The following is a 16,422-nucleotide window of genomic DNA, read 5'->3' on the forward strand; positions in this document are numbered from 1 at the left end:
ACGCAATGAAGCGGAAAACCAGGGAAGCAGATGCTTGCAGGTCACAGAGATGAGTGCACCATCTCCAGCATGAAAAGGAAGATGCGGGGGAGTCTCCAAATGGTGGGCTGACATTACAGTGAGGGGAAATGCAATTTCTTTTCTTTCTGGAGCATAGTCATCAATGGAGCTGTTGGTGCTGGGAGTTGGGGGGAGTTTCAGATCGATGGGCCTGGTTTCAGATGTTGCAACACAGGGCGTATCTGCTCCTTCAATGGTGATCAGGATTTGCTTTGTTTCTGACAACAGAGCTGCTGCCGACAGATGAGATGAAAACTCTTTCAGGGCCGTGGCTAGCTAGAAATACCAGTGCTGTTTCCGGATGAACCCAGCCAGCAGGATTCTGCAGGAACGGCATCTTGCTGGCCAGACCACTGCCCTCACACAAACCCTCTGTCCTCCTGCAGAAGAATCTAGCTACAGGGCAGATGAGAGGGGACACAAGGAGCTGTACCACTGAAACTGGTGCCAACATCTGTGATTTTGTCCCAAACCCCTCGATTTACAGTGTTTTTCTTAAAACTCCTGCTGATGAAAGCATGCTGTTGCATGATCCATTCGGCACTCTGGAAGCACGGAGCTAATACTGCCACATAGCCCAGAAGAGCTTAAGAATATGACAGTCCCTACAGAAGAAAAAAAAATCTAGATGTTTTTATACTGTAAAACAACTAATTTTGAAGTCAATTTTGTGATTTTAGGAAGCCAAGCGCTCTCTCTTTCCTTGCCCAAGACAACAGAACCTTAGAGATGGATGCAGAGCTGCTCACACATCTCCGGTTGGGAGATGCAAAGAGGACACAGTTTGATCATGGGGCCTGAAAGCCAGATCACTCACCCAGGCCATTTACCAGCACCATGAGCGAACATGAGGGACTCCTCTGTGGGAACACAGGGAACGGAAGTTTTTAATTTTATTCCTTCCTTGGGCTCCATAAATCTTGCTTCACAATAAACCCATCAAAATCAACTGAGCCATGAAGCAAATGGAAAGGCCCTGGGTGGAGCAGTTCATTGTGTGTGTCAGGGCTGAGGGAAACACTGAAGAGTCTGTTTAGCAACAAATAATCTTTGTCAAGCTAATCTTGCTATCTTCCTCAACCCTCCTATTAGATTTACTGAAATGTATTGGGCAATGCAGATTGTTTGGCTTTCTCTTGCTGCAATAAGCTATAGCCATTTTATCTGTCTCTTTCACCCACAGATAGACAGATCTGTCTTAAGGACAAGGTTGTATCCTATGTCAAATGAAAATTCAGGGAAACTAGAGCTTTTAAAGGATTAATAGCATGAGCATTACTTGTATAAAAGTAATGATGTATTTTAGCACAATCTTAGGCTGCATTTTAACTTTTCATCCATCATTATATCTCTCCCTCCCTTCTTACAAAATACCCAAGCCCATCTCCAGTCAGAAGCCACCCGTATGCCACTGCGATTCTGATAAGAGGCATGATGGAAACCATGACAAGGGCACATATTAACACCTGACGGGCTCCCTCCTACTTTCCAGACCACAGGACATCTCCACCTGCTACATCACCTGTGTGCCAGCTGTCTGTGGATTATAGGTCTCTGTGGGCATAGTTAACGAGCCTCTGTGATTCATACCCGGCATCAAGTCCGGTCTGAGCATCCGAGTGACTCACATACAGCTTCCGCAGTGAAGACCCTGTATCTGGGGCTGAACTAGCACCTGTGGGGTGCAGATAGCAAGGGGCCACAGCTGTGAAGCAAAGCAGACTGCAGACTAATACTGGCATAACAACATTTCATCAGTAAACTGTTTATTTTCAAGGAAAATAGTATTTTGCATTTAAATCAGCTGTCCCACACACTGAGGGACTATCAGAGATTGTCAGCTCAAAGTTTGCCTGTTGTTCGGATACCATCCTGTAGAGGACGTTATCCCAAAGTCCCTTTCTATCTGCCACCAAAAGATAACAGTACAACGGTAGGAGACTCAGCCTAGGGGAACTGGCAAAATCATTCCACCAAGGAAAAAGAAAGTCTATCCTGAACGCAATGAACAATTTCAAAGGCAAATAGCACAAACACGATTAGCTGCCACTGAGTAAATTCCTGCTGCCCTCAGGGATCGGTCACACCCAGCCTTTTATGCATGCCAAAGGGAAAGTACAGACCCCAGGACCCTCGGTATGCCCGAGGACAGGGTCCAACCAGGCTGCACCAGGAGTGCAAGTTCAGCACCGCCGCCAAGTGATGAGTCCAAAGGAGAGCACCTCTCCCTTGACAGACTCCATACACCTCAAACCCATGTCAAAGGGCGTGCTGTAGCTGGGCTCCGGGAGCTGGAGGGACTCCAGCAAGACAGGCAGACAGGCGTGATTTGTCAGGTGTGTAGACAGACTCCAACCTAGTCAGCCCACCCTTTCTCCCTACAGCTGTAAACCCAACTTATCTACGCAGCTGAAAAATACCTCTGGAAACTAACCTTGGGATCTGAGGGTAGACCTGTAAGTGCACTGCACTGGGGAACTGTATTTAAATGGTTATGACAAAGGTTTTAATATCCCTGATTTTACACCTTCCTTTTTTATTACTGATCTGCCCAGCAAGGTGCTTCTCTAAAAGTCTCTGTGGGTGTATGCAGTAAATTCAATTACAGTTTTCTACAACTGGACCAGACAGACTTGTTTGACATAAAGAATACCGTCTTCACTAAACCAGTTAATTTAGTTCAGCAACAGTGTATGGTTAGGAGGCGTGGATTAAAGGACAGCGGAAGGAGAATAGAAAGAAATGATTCTCAGCAAAAGAGCTCCTAAGTGACTTTGTTGTCCCACAAAATGACAAGAAATATGGAAGACCTTGCAGCTTGGTTCTCTGCTGCTCCAGGTTAATAGGATGCCAGAATCCCACTTTTAGACAAGTAGCATCTCCAAATTTGGGGCAAACAGGTCTTGTTCACCAAAGCTATAGACAAGTAAGAAAATTCTTTTTCCTTTTCTCAGCAGCCCCGTGGATAAAGCACTGAAGATGAATTTCTGGGCTTTGGTCTGGCCAATTTTATCAGAGCCAAGTAGCCATTATATACTATTTTCATAGGTTGAAAAAAAAATGTCACAAAACAAACGAAAAAGCACCTCAGCACAGGGTTCTGACACTTAATGCCTTTGAAGTGAATTTAGCACTTATGAGAAACCCACTCTGATTGCGCCCAAAATAAAGCTCTCTAGCCACAAACAGCCGCCTGCCCACAGTCCTCTGTCTTAGCATGTCCCCTGGCACATGTCTCATTACCAGGAGCTCCTTTTTCTGTGCCAGCTTAGTCCTCAGCCATTACCAGTGCTAGTGGAATATTTTGGCAGTAACATTACCCATTAAGGACTGAACTGATATTATCAGTATTTGGACTGTAACCACATCTGTTTACTACTAACCTCTGCTATAGTTAATATTTATTACCTTGAAAGATCTGTCTGTGGGAGGAGATCTATTAAAAACACAAGCTGAAACCCACACTCTCCGTGGAAGTGCTAATGGAGATATTTCAAATCCAAACCCTCAAGAAGGCAAGCCTTCATTATGAGCATCCTGTCAGTCACCAGATCAGTGCATTTAAAATGTACCCTCCTTTAAAAGAAAGATGCTTTCAGAAGACATGTATGTGGCTAAGTAACAAGCAGGGTGAGGCTTTTGAGCCCTGGAAGGAGAAAAATTATTTTTAAAATAATTTACTCAGTCTGTTTGTGCATGCGTGTAAAAGCACATTTCTCTATCAGGTAACGGATGTCTCTGCAGCCAGGGCAATGGATAATTATTTTCAAGTGGGTTGTCACCCTGCATTCAGTCAGCATTCACCTGACAGTGTGAAATCGGAAGGAAGCTTCACTGACAATTCTCACCAGACATCAGAAAACCTCAAGCATGTAGAAAAGACTTTAATCTCCTTTAACCATTCCCACACTCTTCTTGAGGAAAATATCACCTTTCTTTTTTGATGCAGAAAAAGTAGACCTTCACTTGATAAAAATTAAAAATTATTCTAGCAAACAGTAAAAATAACACGATAACCTGCTGCAGTTTCAAGATTTCTAACTTCACCCTCAAACTAAGAAAACATGATGAACATACTGTTAAATGCAGCAGAGTGCCAACTACGGGTGTTTGTTAATCAAAGTCAATCAGGCAGACCAGCAGGCTTCAATGGGCTTTGGCCCGGGACTGACAAAAGCTGCCTCTTCGTAAGCCTGCTCCAGAGACACTGCCCCTCTTCATCTCCGGTGATTTCAAAGGGAACGCAGGGTATTCAGAATGCTGAGCTAATTTGCTCTATAATAAACAAGATTCATACAACAGGGAAGGTTACTACGACTCACCATCATTTAAAAGGAGCCTAGTATGATCTGGCCTGTTTTGAATCAGCAACTTGGCCTTGGCTATACTACAGAGGAGCAGTTAAGTCTTTGATAAGTTACAGGAGCAGCAGGCACCTGGGAGTAAGCATCCAACTGCCTAATAGCAAGAAAACCTAACTAGAAATTCACTATCAGAAGCAGTGAAAAGTTTAGCACATCTTCTGCTATATAAGACCTGAAAGCAAGCTTTTGTGTACAACACAGCAAGAATAAAGAGAACAAATGAAGAGGTGTAAAAAAGAAAAGATCCATACAATGAACAACTCCAAAGATCTCTGGAGCATATCTACAGAGAGCAATGAAATGTCACTGGAAGTACATCAGGCGCCTTTGAAGGGACTAGCTCAAGCACTAAGAGACAGTACCACACTAAGGCTTTTAGTCATGTTGCCAGCCTCACCAATGTGACCATACTGCTACTCTCTCAACAAGGCCTCACGATGCCATTATTGTATAGAGAGCCTTTAACAATTCTAATCAATACTCTTTAACTTGATCATGATCCTAAAATTCATCTCCCTGGAGGCAGGGCTGAGTGTGAAATACAGAGTTTACCATTTTCACAGCGGATGCAAAGAAAGTAATTATTAAATAATCAATGTCTTCAAACTCTTTAAGTTCCCTCTCTAAAATGACTGGCAAAGAGGTGCCAAGCACAGCCATCAAGCAAAAGCACCTTGGCCTCCTCTTTCTGTCTCATAAAGCTTCATTAAACATGTACAACTGCAGAGCTGTCAATAATGTTTTAGCATGTGAGCTGTGAAGCCCCCAGATAAGCCTTTGTTGTTGATCTTTAAACATCTGAAAGACAAGTTATAAGGCAGAGTAAACACCTGGGCTGTGTAAGTTTAGGCTCAGAAATAAAGCCCACGCTTTCCTGTGACAGTTGTATATGTTGCTGCCACTAATTGCTTCTTTCAGCAGTCATGGACAGGTCTCCTGTTGCTGTGGGCTCATTTACACAAGCACTGACAGTCCAGACAACCCTCACTTCTTGTCTGCCTAGCTATTCCTGACCATTTATCATTATAGATTATGTGTTTTTACAACTGGTGAGACCAAAGTCAACAGTCGGCAAGATGCAGCAGCAGCCACTTGAAATATCAGTCATTTGCTCTATTTCCATCTCTCTTCTACCTTCTGTGCATGGTTAGCATTGCAACTGGATTTTAATAAGGCAACTCATTTGGTAAACAATTCTTAATTTATTTACTCGGGCATGACTCTTTTGACTTCAGTGGGAGTTCTGCCAAGCTAGGGATCTTGGACCAGCGCCAGTGATAAAATACCCATTTTACTGGCATATACGATTTTCTATTCATTTGCCAAAAGAACCCTAGTTACCATCTTCACAATAGGCTTTGCTCCTTTCACCTGGAGAACAATCCAACCAATGTTTCCTCTTCTCTCCACGCTACGGGAGTTAAGCAAAGAGGTCCAGTTACCACTGACAGAGGTGTGGGAACCTGATGCTTGCAGGTGCCGCCCCTGTGGGTACTGGATTTCTCTTCCAAAAACCGCCATATAAGAACACTTTGCATTGCCACATATGCTGAGACACTTTATCATATCTACTCCAATACAGTGTGCTGCAGACAATACCACCTGTGTACACTAAATCTTTCAAGATAAAAAGAATTCCACTGCAGGTATCAGAAAGTTATCTGACAGTCTGACAGGAAAGAAATCCAACCAGAAAAATAAGTTGTTCTGCATTGGCCCAACTGCTGAATTTCTTACTCTGTTAGCCCTCTAATTTACTTTAACGACTCTACAGAACTTGGTCCTGACTAACCAAATCAAAGCCCCCACTTAATTGAGTAAATGTCTCTGTTAATTTAAGACTCTGGCCAGAAAATCAGAAGACAGCTAATAAAGACTTGCTGTATTTAAGGGAGTGATGATTTTAAGTCTACTGATTATAAACACATATTGTCAAATTACTCCCGTCTCTTCTCTTCGAGCCATAACCACTCCCCTTCTTATTCAATGTCTTCTTAATTCCTTCAGCCCGTCACCACAGATGAGGGGAGACAGCGTCCTCCTTTAAGATTCCCATCACTCACAAACCCTTTCTGTCAGTCTGGCAGCAACTGATGGTCTATTTTCCCAGCCTATGTGGAGAAGAAAAATCACTCTCTCCTTACTGCCTACCCACTGTTCCCTCTGCTCTTGCAGCTGCCATACTGCACCTTAAAAGGCATTTTGACGTACTGTTTACATAATGAACAACCTTATGTGATGCTTTAAGAACAAAATAATTTACTTAAGGTACAGACATATATAAAGATGTGGAAGAATTATTATGTCATAAATTTAACTTCTGAAGATCAGAGGCTGTATTGGCATATCCTTCATTTTACACAGAACAGGCTCCAACAGCAGAGGTGAGACTGAAGTAGTGCCAGAACAAGTATGCAAACCCTGGGAAAGAAGCATGGCAAAGCCAGTGCAAAGCATACTAGCCATCATGACCACACATTGTACCCTACTTTCTTATTCTTCTAAAAGCTAGAACAGTGATAATCGGCGTCTGTCTGGAAATTTAGAAGAGGCACAAGTGAAGCTGAAGGAAAAAGAGCACATTTGTTTATTTAGAAGTCTAAGCAATCATAATAAACATATCCTCAAATAATCAGCTCCTGTGTAATTATCTTACTCATTTGCAAGCACAGTTATTAGGTAGGTAAATTCACTCTTTTTTGAAAATGTGGGTCAAACATTTATCTCAGATATATTAAATGCAAAGATTGTGCTAAGGGCATATGTTAGACTGTAATATTTACAAAACTGAAGTGTTTAGACCTTTCAGACCTTTTTTGAAGCCTTGACCTTGGAAACAAATAAGGACAGTGTTATTTTAACATGCATTCAGATTTTAACAACACAGTCACACAGCTCTAGTGGAATCCACATAGAGTTTCCACTGTAGATTGCTCATCATTTCATTATGGTTCATTATGCTGATAACTGTCAGAAAGCATTAGAAGCAGAAGCCTTGAGTAATAGCACTGAAATGGTAATTTAAAAACAATATACTTTCTGGAGGAAATACAGCAGTGCACTAAATTCAATTAGAAGAGGCGAATGTAAAGACAAGTAAGTGACGTTTGCTGTTTGAAGTCAGGCTCTTCGATTTCTTGATAACCTAAACTGGAGAAAGCCCTTTTAAAGCAAGCACTTTTCTCTTGCATCTCACTAAATTTGCTCTCATTATCTCTAAGCTATCCGGTATAAACTGTCTTAAATGCAACCGTTTTAGAAATATTTCAGGCCACGTCAAGATACCATTCAATCAGTCACTGTTTGGGTGGCACAACGGACTAAATTATTCAGGGTCATTTACTGAGACAGATTGCAAGCTGGACAGTCTATGTTGGTAATCTCTCTTTTGTAAAGGGCTCCCAATTAAAAATCATTAATAATCTGAATCGAACAGACAATATAAACAATACAAAACCTTTCCAAACTCACTCATAATGTGAGCATTGTTTGTTAAGAAACAGTTAGAGAACCCGACTCATTAACGGTGGGGATGCGGGACCAATGTCCATTAACTTGGGTGGGAACTGCACCTGCCTGCACCAGTCTGCAATTCACAGAGTATCTCCTTACGGAGAAGGAAATTCAGGGATGAGGACCATGATTGAGACTGACTGTTTTCCAGCCTCATGGATTGGTGTGTTGGTGAGCCAATTTATTCTCCATTAGATCGCTAACCTTATGAAAGACTCATCATCTCAGCAAGTACTGAAATCTAATGAAGGTCTGAACAGTTGCCTTAACGTTATTTTCGTGATGGTTCCAAAAGGGAAAGATGTCCATGTTTTCCACAGTTTGTGCTCAAGTGTACTACAGGTCAATCATACCATCTCCATGCCCAAGCACACAGCTGATAAGTCCACTGTGCTTCAGAGTTGTAAGTTTAAATTCCTGATCTAGGTCCAAGCAGCAGACCCAGGACGGCTCTGATCCTCAGTGGTAACAGACATGTTGATGATTAGCCCCATGAGGCAAGCTTGAGGGAAACAATGCATCAGCAAACACATGTACGTCAGGGTGTCTACGCCTGGCCTTCCAACACAGCCCACTCCACCATCTCCTATGTTCACGTCCCTCCACATTCTGCTCTTACTTGTACAAGATTTGAGCCATATGTAACTACTCACTCTAGCAGAGCTAAAATAGAGCAGAACACAAACTAGAGTTTGATAGATTGGATGCCTGGCTCACCTAAAGATTAGGTACAGTTTTTACAACTCAACAATAGATGGAGACGTCAGAAAGCGGTGTTAGGGAATGAGAATACTCTGAAGCACCTCTGCTGACCAGCGCATCAGGAAGTAGGTGTTGTTTTTATTACTTACCATGGGATTTGCAAGACAGGAAAAAGGAAGGGGAATTCTCCAATTCCCTCTCATCCACTAGCACAATCAGGCTAATGGAAAGTCATAACGGTTGTCCTCCCACAACCTAGAAGGCGAGATAAGTGACGAGGCCAGCCAGTTTATTACTAAAGGAAATCAATAGCCAAGGGTCAAAGCTTTACGAAAACACATCCTAAGAAGGCTGAAGTTCTTCATCTTAAAAAGTGTTTAGAAATAATAAAGAAAGGATCAATCCACAGTCCATTCCAGGTGTTCTCTCCAAATTACCTAATGTTACTTTCATTCACCTGGTCTAATAGTTCTCCAAGTGAACAGAAACCTGATTTTACAAGCCAGTGGAGCAGAGTCTATCTTTTTGCTAGAAGAATGGATCTCAGATACTGTGTTTTATTTCTTCATTAGTGCGCCGTCACACTGAGCGATTACTAAATGCAGGGCTGAATGAGAATACCAGGGTTAAAGAGAGCATAATGAACAAAGAAGGTGCCTGATTATTATGGCTGTCAGCACAAGGGAATTGGGTTTGTCACCTGGTTTAACCAACTGGTAAGAACTGATTAGAGGCTGAATCCATCTGAAAGAACCTTTGATGTTTACGCTCCCTTCTGTCTCCACATCTTGTCAGGAAACGCAGACAAATGGGGAGCTTCTTCTGGAGGGGCTACCTTCTTCAGCAGAGGCCCTTCAAATGCTTTCTGTCACCTGCCTCAAGCACGTGGGCAGAAGGCTACTTGGTGTGGGGAGCACAGCAAAAAGCTCCCCCCCACCCCCGCAGGAGCCCCTTGCACCCCACTCCTTGCACAATGCAGAGGTGCACCACGCATACAGGGCTGCGTTTTGTGCCTCTGCAGGTACCACCATTGTAGCAATGTTCCATCACTGCTAAGGCAGACCTCAGAGAGTAGATACTAGTGAGCACAGCGGTGGGGGAGCAAAGCTGCCCCACAAGCCAGCTCAGAAATAACCTCTGTGTCTTCCTTCACCTTGGATCACAGAAAAATAAGCCCTTAAGCTACAGGAAAATTAAAAGCTATGAAATGGGGCCTCCAGAGATAGGCCTGTTTTCCAAGACCAGGTGTCCACGGGATTGTGGTGTTGGCTTGCCTCTGCATGCCGACCTCTCCTAGACTGCTGCAGAGATGAAGGCTGAGGCCAGCACCATGGCCCTTGCCTTCTCTTCTTCCTATTTTCAGGGTAAAAGGCCAAGATCAGGGACTTTAACTTTGACTGACCTCCAAAGACAGGGATGGGGAAGGGTGCCAGAAGTAGGCCCAAGACTTGACAAAAAAGGGCTAAGCTTGCAGGGGTACATTTTGCAATACAAGCAAACATATATATCATTTGCTCACAATTCCCACATCTGGAAGTGTTTTGCTCTCTCCTCATACTTCACTCACTGCACATGCCTATTTAAATTCAACCGGCTGATTACTAATTTGATTTCAATTTGGTCAGGATATCACTCACAAGGACCAGAGCCTTATGAGAAACTTTTGCTGGTATAATGTCATTTAGGGTGTACCTTCCTAACACTAGTTTTATTGTTGTAAAAATACATTTTTCCTATCAAAATGGTCAAGCTTTTATAATATAATTTATACTAGAAGATATAAAAGCATGTTCCTACCCACTTCAGCAAGGTTTCACAATACAGTTAGACCTCCATCCCCAGTCAACATTTGGCAAGGGATATACAGACCTCTCTGCTTTCCTACTAAGCAAAAGCAGCTGCTCCTGGCTATGCCCAGACCTGCTTAACCACCACCCAGCAAAACTCACAGCTGAAAAGGAGATCACCGTAGAAGAGCTGGAATCAAGGGGGTGTGGGGAAGGGATGAGTGCTGGCTTAGTTATGGACATGCTTTGCTTCTGCCTTGTAAGGGAGAAATTAAGATTTAAATAAATGTGAGTCATCTCTTCAGAATGAATTTGGAATATATTAAAATGTTACAAAAGAAATATCTCAGCCTTCCCTCACTCACAGACACACACACACTCTCTACATAAACATACAGCTCCACTCCTAAAATCTGGAAGCATTTCCAATAGCTTACAGGGAAAGCCACACACAGATATCCCCTGGTAAAATACAGCTCTTTCACTTATTGTTTCAAACTGCTCTGCTCCTATAGAAGTGAAAACCGAAGAACTAGATGATTACAATTTAACACCAGGGCATGCCGGGAATCCCAGGTCTTTGGCTGTGTGAGCCGTTAATCAACACACAGGACAAGGAGTTGTTCCAGCAACACCATGGGTGTGCTCAGGGAACTACGCCTCCTGTTCTCCCCGCTGAAGGCATTTTGGTGGAACTAAAGCCAATTCCGTTTGCTGTACATGATGTATTTATCTACAAAGGATAAAATAAAGCATACTGTGGGTGTTTGTTTCATTAAGGTTTAAGATTTATTATTACCACCCGTTTCAGAGGAACACTTTTATGTTCCTTATGGTCACAAAGTATATTTTGAGCAAATTAGATATATAATAAGATTATAAATATTACCTATTTACCATAGCTCATACAATTATGAGAAAAAGCTTTCACAATTTCTATAAATATCAATACTTAAAGAGATGAAAGGTGATGTGAACTACTGGAGCAGTTCTTCAGACTGGAACTCAGACCTGTATTTTATTTCCAACTCTGTTACTGAGGTGTGCAAGTCACTCCTCTTTTGCAGCTTTGTCTTCTCCCAGTCTCCTGACTTATTTAGACTATAAGCTCTCAAGGGTCAGTGCAACCATGTCATTGTGAAGAATTCAGGGCTGAGAACTAACGCTTTCTCTCCCAGAAGTGTGATCCAAAATGCAAACTGCATCTGCAAAGGGCTCTAAGAGCTATTGAATGCTGCTATCAGGAGCAGGACATTTCTTAGAGACAGATCTACAGGTGATACTTCCTACATAGAGTGAAAGAAAGACAGAAGAAGAAATGGATGATAAAAGGGGAAGAGACTGTTTGAAGACCAACTTACGAGTGCAGGGCATGGAGGCAGCATCATTTTCAGCTCGGAAAAAGCCTCGATCACAGGTGCAGGAGGTAGAGCCTTCCCAGATGGAGTAGCTGTGAGGCGGGCATTTGGCACAAGCAACATCTGTTGAGAGCGCCTTGTAGTATCCAATTTTGCAAGCTAGATGGAGGAACAGGAAGGGAGAGTGTTACTTGCCCAGGCTGTGATCATAAATTGCTGTCTTACTATTCAAAATCAAGGCAGGAGACATTTCAAAGAGGTCTAATGATGTCCTCTTAGCCCCAGGTGAAGAATTAACAATCATCACACACTCTTAATGAGGAATCCTATGTCAGGGGATACTGATTTCTAATTCCAACAAGAGCCATTTTAAAAGTTGGCTTGGAGATGGTAATAAAAAATAAAAAATTATACTCTTCTATTGACACTGCCAGAAAATCAGCTGCCTCTTTGTGCTTACTGTGGAGTTGCATGTTGCTTAACCCATGTCCACCTGCACTCACACACACACAGAGCACAACAAAAGGGGTGCAATTGGTTTATTCTATGACCACTTAAGGAATGGCAGCTGACAGTCAGACACTGCCAATTCTTAAGAGGGAGTGGGACAGGAACCCACTGGGATTGGCAGCGAGACCCTCAGCCTAACATGCCCGGAAATGGCACGTCTCCCTCCTGGCAAGGCAGAACTCATTTGGCTCTTTCTCCCCAAGGGAGGAAATCAGCAATGCTCTCCCCTCCACAAAGCCAGGGCACAGCAGTAACTGCACCGCTGCCACCAGGTCCCACGAGCAGTTGGCAAGCTTTCAGTGACATCATCTTCATAAATGTAATGCTTACACGGATGGCTACTTTTACATCACTTGGAAAAAACTCAGTAGCATCATTAATAACATATTTTAATAGTAGCTAACAAGTATGTCATCCTAGAAATCTCTCCCCTGGCTAGACATAAAAGCCCACCATCACCCCTGCCTTTCAGTGCTAGGAGAACAGAGAAAATACCCAGGCACATAAATGTGTAAAAAGGAAAGGTTGTTCCCAGTGTCTACCGCGTGACTCACTCCCACATCTCCTCATTTATCACCTACGCTACCTTTAGGCTTCCCGTGCTATGCACAGGCTCCAGAACATGGGGTGCAGCACCCTGCACAGCCAGGGCTCACCTTCTATTTTACCCTTCTTTTAGTCCTCCTTGTTCTTTCCCCTCTTTCTCTTATGAACCCCTCCAGTGGGAAATGGAGACGAATTTTAGTACACATTTATAAAACAGCAAGTTACTTCATTCTTATTAACCAAAGCCATTTATGGAATTTCCTTAACAAGTCCTAACTTTACGACGTGCCGTGCACCATCTATAAGAGCACTGGGAGATCACTCCGTTTTCACTTGCTGTGGCTGTCACTGGACCACAGGATCTTATAAAAACACATTGCTCAAGTGACTAAGATTTACGCTTCCAGAGTTTACATGCATCATGTTATTAGATAAGGTTCAACTTGCAAGGTGCTTTTTGGCCATGCTTCAAATGGCCTTGGGGTTTCGATTAAAAACAGAAACCACAGCTTTGGCAGGAAGAAACACGGGGTCAAACCCAGCCTCCCCACATCAGAGACAATTAGTCCCTGAGTACAGATACAAAATAGGGTACGGCCTATCAGCCAGGCAGTCGCAGTACACGAAGGCAACTCGGGTAAAATAGCTTATTCTGCTTGTGATGTCAATTGCCCAGGAGGGGGGAAAAAAAAAAGGGGGGGGGGGGGGAGGGGGGGAGGGGGGGAACCCACCCAAACCATGGAAAATTACCTTGCTTTTTTTGATGCGATTTGCAATATCTGGTGAGTTGTACTATCACTACATGTCCTCTTGTGCCTGGTTTAACAACAGCAGCAGTCAAGTGGCAGATTCTGATCTGCGATATCATTCCTAGTTTTCACTGTCACAGCTCAGATCAGAAATGCACCGAAGCCTGTATATAACCAGGACAGACACTGACAGCAGGAATCTTGCTGCCATATATAAAGATAAGGCATGGAAAAACAGAATACAAGAGGAGACCAGGCTGACTGCTCCTATACACAAAATTCTATCTATTACTCAAGGTTGTTAAAATAAAACATGTAAACTCTAACATTACTGTTAGTATGAACATCATAGTTCACAGAAAGTATTAAATGAAGGGCTGACTGTTGCGTCTTCCTAGTATTAAAATACTTAGAGGATAAACAATCCAGTACAAGGCTGAAGATCCTGCTCAGGCTATTGAAAAGATAGGAAAATGTCACAGGTAAAGATTTTTTCAGCCATTCCTCCTCCTCGCTGTCTTTGCAGACTCAGTGGTTTAAAATGGAATAGATGGGACACAGTGGGTACTGCAAGGTCAACAGTCTGTAATTCAAGGATTTCCCCTCCCCCCCCCCCCCCCGTGTTTCATGCACTGTATTTTGTTTTCTACTATATTAAGCCATGATCATTAATATTTCAAGACCTGAAGAAAGCTCTCCAAATGCAGTGGCAGCTCCTAAAGCACACACAGCCATTTTCCTTCAAAAAATCACTTACTCCTGAACAGTTTAAGTTTTCTTCATTTTAGTGTGCTCAGAGATTCATCATGTTTCAGCATGTGGCACAGAAGGACATTAGGAAATGTGTTGCATTAAACCAGTAGTTCTTTGCCCCTACCATCTTCATGATACTGTCACTTAAAATCTTGAATCTAATCCTATAAAAGCTGTTCTTAGCATTAAGTACTGCTGACACACCTATTACAACCAGAGCCTGTTAAGGCTACGGATGGGCTTTTTTTGAATGTTAATGATTTAGTAGGCAAACAAGAAGCCTGTACAGAACCTGCTCCCTGAAAGTCTTTATTGCTTGCTCATGACAAATCTTCATGCAGCTGCTTTTCTTGGAAGGATTTGCTGGGTGAGACCTGGCATGAATGGCGTTCTTACACAGCTTTCGAAAGATACCATTGTAAAAAGATTAGTTCACATGTGCAATGTAAACTTTGAATTCAATTCCTCAGCTTTAACTTAATTAGTTCTGTTAGTTGTTTTGTTCGGTTTTGCTTTTTTTAAAAAAGAAAAATCTTTTCTTGCATTCAGATCACCCACAAACATAACGAGGTTAGAATCATCTGCACTAGATCCAAGGAAAGTTCTCAAGCAAAAATATTTTCAGTATGAATAAGCTCACAGTTTTTTCTGAGAGCAAATCACATCAATTTTAAATGGACATCAGCTTGAAATAATTGTTGGTATCTTTGAGTTTCAGTGTCAAAATCTTTTAAATTTGTATTTGTCTTGAAGTGAGACAGGATTTGTCAAACAGTACTGGTCATCACTATATGCTTTTTTTTTTATATATTTACCAGAGTGATACATGTTAAAACTGCAAAAACTGCTCTGAAGAATTGTGGCACTGCAGTCAAGTCTGGATGTAAGTTTTCTTAAGCTGTTTTTCAAACTCCATTTCTCATTAAACCTGATTTTCAGACTCTTATGGCTTTCTCAAAAAAAAAAAAAAAAAAAAAACAAAAAAACCAACACAAAACCAACCCACAAACCAACAAAACCCCACACCAAAAAAATAACCCCACACCAAAAAATGCATGTGTGAGCTGGAAAGTCTCCTTGTTAGGTGTCTCCAAATGCTGAATCTTGTATCAGAAAATTTCAGCCAGCAATTTAAGAATTTAAAAACTGAACTTATAGTGGATGGGGTTCTAGCCACATTATTTTTTGTCACAGCTACAACAAAATACATGTATTAAATAATTTTAAACTATTTTTAAATAAGCTACTTTTTTCTGATATGGAGTGAAAAATCTTTTTAAAAAATACTTTTGCACATTTAAAATTGTTTTAAAAAATCCTCCAGTGATTGCTTTTAAATTGTTTCTTTGTCCTCATTGATAAAGCAATGAATCTTTCCATCATGGTTTGGAAAAGGCTTGACTTGCTAAAATGTTCTTTTTACAAAAAAAAAAAAAGCGTAATGTCTTGCAAAGGTTTGGATAAAGAACCGATCTCTTTGTTGACAAGTTCCTACATCATTACAAATGCAGTGCATATCTTAAACTCTCAGCGAGCTCCAGTTCGAGGTTTTGGTAGTGTCATGGGGGCAGCACTCTGCTCTTCTCTCACAAGAAGGCTGAGTTGGACTCTGAACCGAGCAGGGAAGAGGCCCCAGAGCCAGGTGGCTGAGCTCTGAGCAGAAGACAGGATGGGGAAGGTCCAAGAGAGCCAGCCCTGAGCTGACAGCTGCTGGGCAGGAGCTCCTGCAGCAACTATGGACCAACACCAGAAGAAACAGTTCCTACCTGCTGCCTCAGCCTCTGCTGAAGAGGCACAGGAATTCTGGACTGCAGAGCCATCACCCTACAAATACTGTGCTAAGGGCTGCGATCTCCAAGCAAGTTCTGCAAGGAAAGGGCCCTCAGCCAGGACAGGCTCAGCAGCCAAACACAAACCACACTCCCACTGGACCCCTCCTTCCTGAAAGGGACCATCGCACCACTAAGAACATTTCTTATCACAGTCAAGTGAATAATACAGCTAAAATCCTGTGGGTTAGCTGAAATTTCAGAAACAATTATTTTAATACTTTCCATTTCTTGATGCAGAAAAATGTATC

The 16,422-nt window shown here is 42.3% G+C and overlaps 1 protein-coding gene across 1 annotated transcript in view; it reads right to left on the reverse strand.

Moving 5' to 3' along the window:
• Positions 1-16,422, reverse strand: part of EPHA4 (EPH receptor A4) — a 109,864-nt gene that overhangs the window by 52,910 nt on the left and 40,532 nt on the right. Inside the window, exon 4 of the mRNA XM_064457359.1 lies at positions 11,788-11,943. Coding sequence (XP_064313429.1) covers positions 11,788-11,943 — 156 coding nt within the window. The remainder of the gene's footprint in view (positions 1-11,787; positions 11,944-16,422) is intronic.

Source organism: Phalacrocorax carbo, chromosome 7, assembly GCF_963921805.1.
Source record: "Phalacrocorax carbo chromosome 7, bPhaCar2.1, whole genome shotgun sequence".
Classification (NCBI taxonomy): Eukaryota; Metazoa; Chordata; class Aves; order Suliformes; family Phalacrocoracidae; genus Phalacrocorax; species Phalacrocorax carbo.